Source organism: Microtus ochrogaster (assembly GCF_000317375.1).
Source record: "Microtus ochrogaster isolate Prairie Vole_2 chromosome 14 unlocalized genomic scaffold, MicOch1.0 chr14_random_1, whole genome shotgun sequence".
NCBI classification, from domain to species: domain Eukaryota; kingdom Metazoa; phylum Chordata; class Mammalia; order Rodentia; family Cricetidae; genus Microtus; species Microtus ochrogaster.
In genome coordinates, this window is record NW_004949096.1 from 35,023,092 (window position 1) to 35,028,168 (window position 5,077).

The 5,077-nt window shown below is 46.1% G+C and overlaps 1 protein-coding gene across 2 annotated transcripts in view; it reads right to left on the reverse strand.

The window, feature by feature from the left end:
• The window catches only part of Hdc (histidine decarboxylase), a 21,858-nt gene that overhangs the window by 7,073 nt on the left and 9,708 nt on the right, over positions 1-5,077 (reverse strand). For both annotated transcript variants that reach the window (XM_005364413.2, XM_026787674.1), the window contains exons 7-9: positions 4,599-4,665; positions 3,213-3,375; positions 3,037-3,127 (exon numbers count right to left, since the gene is read on the reverse strand). In XM_005364413.2, coding sequence (XP_005364470.1) covers positions 3,037-3,127; positions 3,213-3,375; positions 4,599-4,665 — 321 coding nt within the window. The remainder of the gene's footprint in view (positions 1-3,036; positions 3,128-3,212; positions 3,376-4,598; positions 4,666-5,077) is intronic.

The following is a 5,077-nucleotide window of genomic DNA, read 5'->3' on the forward strand; positions in this document are numbered from 1 at the left end:
GGAGGAGGAGGAGGAGGAGGAGGACTGGGAGAAAGAGAAACCTTTGACTTGTCCTGTGGAAGGCCAGCTCAAGGACTTCTGTCAGCCAGCAGAGGGCACCAAAGCCTTAGGAAAGGACAAAATTCTTGCCACGTACAATCTGCCCTATCTTCGTTCTAAGGACATTCAGTAGAATAGCGAGTGGGTGCTTAAAGTGCCGGTTTCTAGATTATGCTGAACTAACCACCTTGTTTGACCAGAAAATTACTAGGGAGAGACAGGGAGCATTTCAGCTGAGGTCTCCTCCTGATGTTCGTTCCTGTTCTTATCACTCTGCTAAAACCAAACTATATGGACTGTCTTAGCCAATTTCAGCCAGGTGGGGGAAGTTTATACTCATAGAGACTGGCATGGATCTTCCTTAACTGGAGATGTCTCCTAACATCCTCTGTGTTTCCTCAAGGCATTATGGGTCTTCCTGCTGCTGTTGGTGCTCTCTGCCATTGGAAAGGTTAGAAGTTCGGGGAAGCTTCACTGACGGCAGAGACAGCAGCCCTGATTCCAGATGGTTCCAGAGGCTCCCTCCCCCAAATTAAACACCTGAAGCACTGTAATGCATCTAGGTCCTCTCAGAACTGGACTTGGCTTCTACTCAAAGCTGTAGCCCCTTGGATGCGAAGAAGCTTGGCGCAGCTCTTAGAGTCTGAGAACTGTGGCAGAGAGAGCAGTCTCACGGCTCTAGAGACGTTTCCTCATATGCTTGAAAAATGAATCCGTTTGATTCCGCAGTGATGCCATGATGGAAGTTTCCCGCAGCAGCCAAGAGGAAGGCATCCCAGAGATTCAGCTATTTCTAAGAAAGTATTATTCTTACTCATGGCTAAGTCAATGAGCACCTTCCCATGTACTGTAAGATACACTCGGGCTGCTAGACTCACAAAAATAACAGCAGACCTTCAAGAACTCGCCAGGGGCCCTGTGGGTACAGTGCCTGTGTAGTGAATGTGAGGTCCTGGTTTGGTCCCAGCACTGCAAAGACTGGGCATGCTGGCGTAGCCCTGGGATCCCAGCATTTGGGAGGTAGAGTCAAGACGAGAAGTTCCCAGTTCAACTAAACTCCTAGAATCGTAGGCACCATTTCACAGGCAGGACTGACTGGCCGATGTAGCATTTAATTGCTTTTTTTTTTTAATTTTTATTTTTTGAATACTCACCAGAAAGGGTAAGAGAGGCCATCTATTTTTTTTTTGTTTTGTTTTTGTTTTTGTTTTTTGAGACAGGGTTTCTCTGTGGTTTTGGAGCCTGTCCTGGAACTAGCTCTTGTAGACCAGGCTGGTCTCGAACTCACAGAGATCCGCCTGCCTCTGCCTCCCGAGTGCTGGGATTAAAGGCATGCACCACCACAGCCCAGCTGAGGCCATCTATCTTTATTCTCCTGTAGAAGGTCTCCCTCCCACACTGTAAGCTCACTGTCTGCAACCCCAAAGCTTTCCTAAACCTCAGGGAAATGTCTTCCACCAAAGAATCATCAGCATAAGTGATGATGGCGCCTCTACTGCAGAGCTAAATAAAAGGAAAAGGCACCTGGGCTGTCTAAGGAGAAAAACCAACCAGCTCTTCACCAGGGTGGCCAGGCTTTGCTGACAGTGTACCACTGTATTAATTCATTCTGTTCTCACAGCAAGCTCAGAAGGCAGAACTGCTCCTGTCCACATTCACACAGAGAGAAACCTAGACAGAATGTAAGCCATTTGTCCAGGGTCACCCAGGCCAGCCAGAGGAGAAGCATGCTTCAAGCACAGGCAGTCTAGCCATAGCGCTTGTGTGTTTGGCCGAGTTACAATAGCAAACCCTGCAGCTTATAAGAAGACCTTTCTGGAGTTGTATGCATGCTAATAATTGAGCATCTGCCACTCAGACACTGTGCTAAGTGACTGATGTGTATGTTCCCATGAAAGCCTCCACAAAGCCCTGTGAAGCCGGTGCCATGTTCTCGAGGCTCAAAGACTTTCGATGGTTTCCCAAATGATTACTGATGCACAGAATTTCATGCCAAGCACATATGTTCTCTCAAACCTTTCACTATCCGTGTGATATGCAGAATGTTTATTTACATCCCAGTCCTGCCTAAAATGAGGGGCTCATCTTCAAACTGAAGAGTAAATCCTAAGACGTGGTATGTGCTGAAAGCCCAAGTCTGAAAGAGTCAAGATGCAGTCAGCCTGGAAGCCGGAGAAGGCCTTCTCCCTACAAGGCTCCTGCATGGCCTGTGTCGAGGATGGTGACATGCAACGCTCCAGCGCGTTTTCTATCAAGAATAACGACACAAAATTGATTTAGCAAGAAGACTCTTTCCAACCCCAGGAAATGGTCCACACTCTCCTATATAATAAGCAAATACAAACAAACAAAAAACAGCCAAAGATGGTAAAAGCTTGCTGCGGAACAATCCTTTCGTACACTGTGAAGATATGTTGTTCTCATTGGTTTAATAATGAACTAACTGGCCAATAGCTAGGCGGAAAGAAGTTAGGCAGGAGAGTCAGACTGAGCGAACACTGGACAGAAGGGTGGGGTCACCAGCCAGATGCAGAGGAAAGAAGATGTGCAGAAGTTGAGGTAATAAGCCATACGCCATGTGGCGGAATGTAAATTAAATAACTGTGGGTTGATTTAAGCTGTAAGAGCTAGTTAGTAACAACCCTAAGCTATTGTACTAGCCAAGCATTTATAATTAATAATAAGTCTCTGTGTGGTTATTTGGGAGCTAGCTGGTGGGACAGAAACTTCCACCAACAGAGGCTGATCTACCTGTGGTAGAGAGAAAACCTCTGGGAGGAAAACAAGTCAAAAAGATTAAGGAATTGTCATTTTTCTAGAAGTTTGGTTTGGGGGCTTTGTTTTTGCTTTGTTTCCTGTGTTCTTGTGCACAACTTGGAAACTATGTGATGAACTCATAGTTTGCTGCCTCTGAAGGGAGCAGCCATGCAAACCCCCAAGAGTCAGTTAATAACTCCCATCAGAGAAGCCACAGGCTGCCGGTTCCTGGAAACTCACCATGAAGTCTGTGGTTGCCCCAGAGTTGGCATGTCTGAGGTAGACAGGGTTCACACTGAAGGTCTGCTGCAGCTTGTACTTGTCCTTCACCCTGTGGGTTTCCAAGCTGATATTAGAGGTGGCTGAGGTCTTTCTAAGGAAGCAAGGCATTTCCACGTGCTCAGAGGGCGACTCACCAGAACCCAGTGCAGTCAAAGTGTACCATCATCCACTTAGAAGGATTAAAGGTGAACGAGTCGGCGTATTCGATACCCGTCAGGAATCCCCGGAGCTCAGGGCACAGAAAGGCTGTCCCAGCATAAGCAGCATCGACATGGAGCCACAGCCCCTCACTGGCACCTGAGAAAGCAAATGCCATCCTGCTAGGTGGGGGGGGGGGCGGTAAAAGAACTACTACCAGCCAACCAAAGGCATTGCTCACCTAGCCAACACCATGGCAGGCTGCAAAAGAGAAGACCCGGAAAAGGATGATGTACCCTACTAAAGGAGTCAGCAAGGGTCATGGTGATGAGATGACCCCGCATTGGTACAAGGGGGCAGAGTTGAAGCAGGCATTGCTGCCTCCTTATTTCTATATAGATGTTATGTTTTATTTTATTTTTTATTTTATTTATTTATTATGTATACAATATTCTGTCTGCATGTATTCCTGCAGGCCAGAAGAGGGCACCAGACCTTATTACAGATGGTTGTGAGCCACCATGTGGTTGCTGGGAATTGAACTCAGGACCTTTGGAAGAGCAGGCAATGCTCTTAACCTCTGAGCCATCTCTCCAGCCCCTAGATGTTATGTTTTAAATAGAGCCTGCTTTGAATAGATTTCAGCGTTCCAAGTGAGAGAAGGAGAACACTTGAGACTTTTCCACAGTTTGGATGCTCCCTGTCCCCTTAAGACTCATGTGCTAAAAGCCTGTTCCCCAGGTGGCTATATGGGGGGGGGGGCTTTAAGAGGTGGAGCCTATCGGGAGATCGCTGGGTGTAGTTTGGGGAGGTGGTGGGATGCTCGCCTCTCCCCTCTCTCCTTCTCTGACGTGTGCTGATTGGTTTTGCTCCAACATACACTCACATTTGGTGAGTCACTCTGAGCCCAATGGTGACAGAGCCAACTGATTGAGGACTGAAAGTCTCCAAAACTTTGAGCCAAAATAAACCCTTTCTCTTCATAATTTCATTATTTGAAATTTTATTATATTTATAATTGTTTTTTAATTTTATCATTTTTATTTTGTTAATTTATTTTTATATAAAATTACAGTTTTATATAATATAACATTTAAATATTATTTCATGTAATTTTGTTATTTGTCACAGCAATGGAGAGTTGACAAATGCTTCCTCGGACATGAGGCAAATACAGCACTTCTAGCTTTCTCTCACCACTAAGAAAAAGCCCAGTGACCTTGACCTGCCAGGGAGTGACTCTCATGACCTTTGGTGATTTCCTTCATCACCAAATCGACCAATAAGAATATTTCAGTGGGCCTGGTTTCCGTGGAGTTCGTTCTAGCAAATATTTCAACCGTTATCCCTTATCTTCTTAGCCAGTGAGGACAGATACTTACAGATGGGGCCCAGTTCTGACAGCCTGTCAAACGCACAGACCCCAGTGGTCCCTAATGTTGCACAGACCTAGAGAGAGATAAAGGGGCATGTGACACATTGAGCCTGATCCAAGATTTCCTCCCTGACATCATCAGCCATCTGCAGCACACCCACACCCAGCACGGGCATATTTCATGTTCTATTCTATCATAGTTTGCAGGAAGACATCTACTTTACTCAGTAACCTATTCCACAAGCATGCACATATAAAATGAAAGTTTCATCAGGTGTGGTGGTACACACCTTTAATCCCAGCCCTCATGAGAGGCAGAGTCAGAGAGGTCTCTATGAGTTCAAGGCTAGCCTGGTCAACATAGTGAGACCCTGTCTCAAAAAAACAAAGATGAGGGCTGGAGAGATGGCTCAGAGGTTAAGAGCATTGCCTGCTCTTCCAAAGGTCCTGAGTTCAATTCCCAGCAACCACATGGTGGCTCACAAC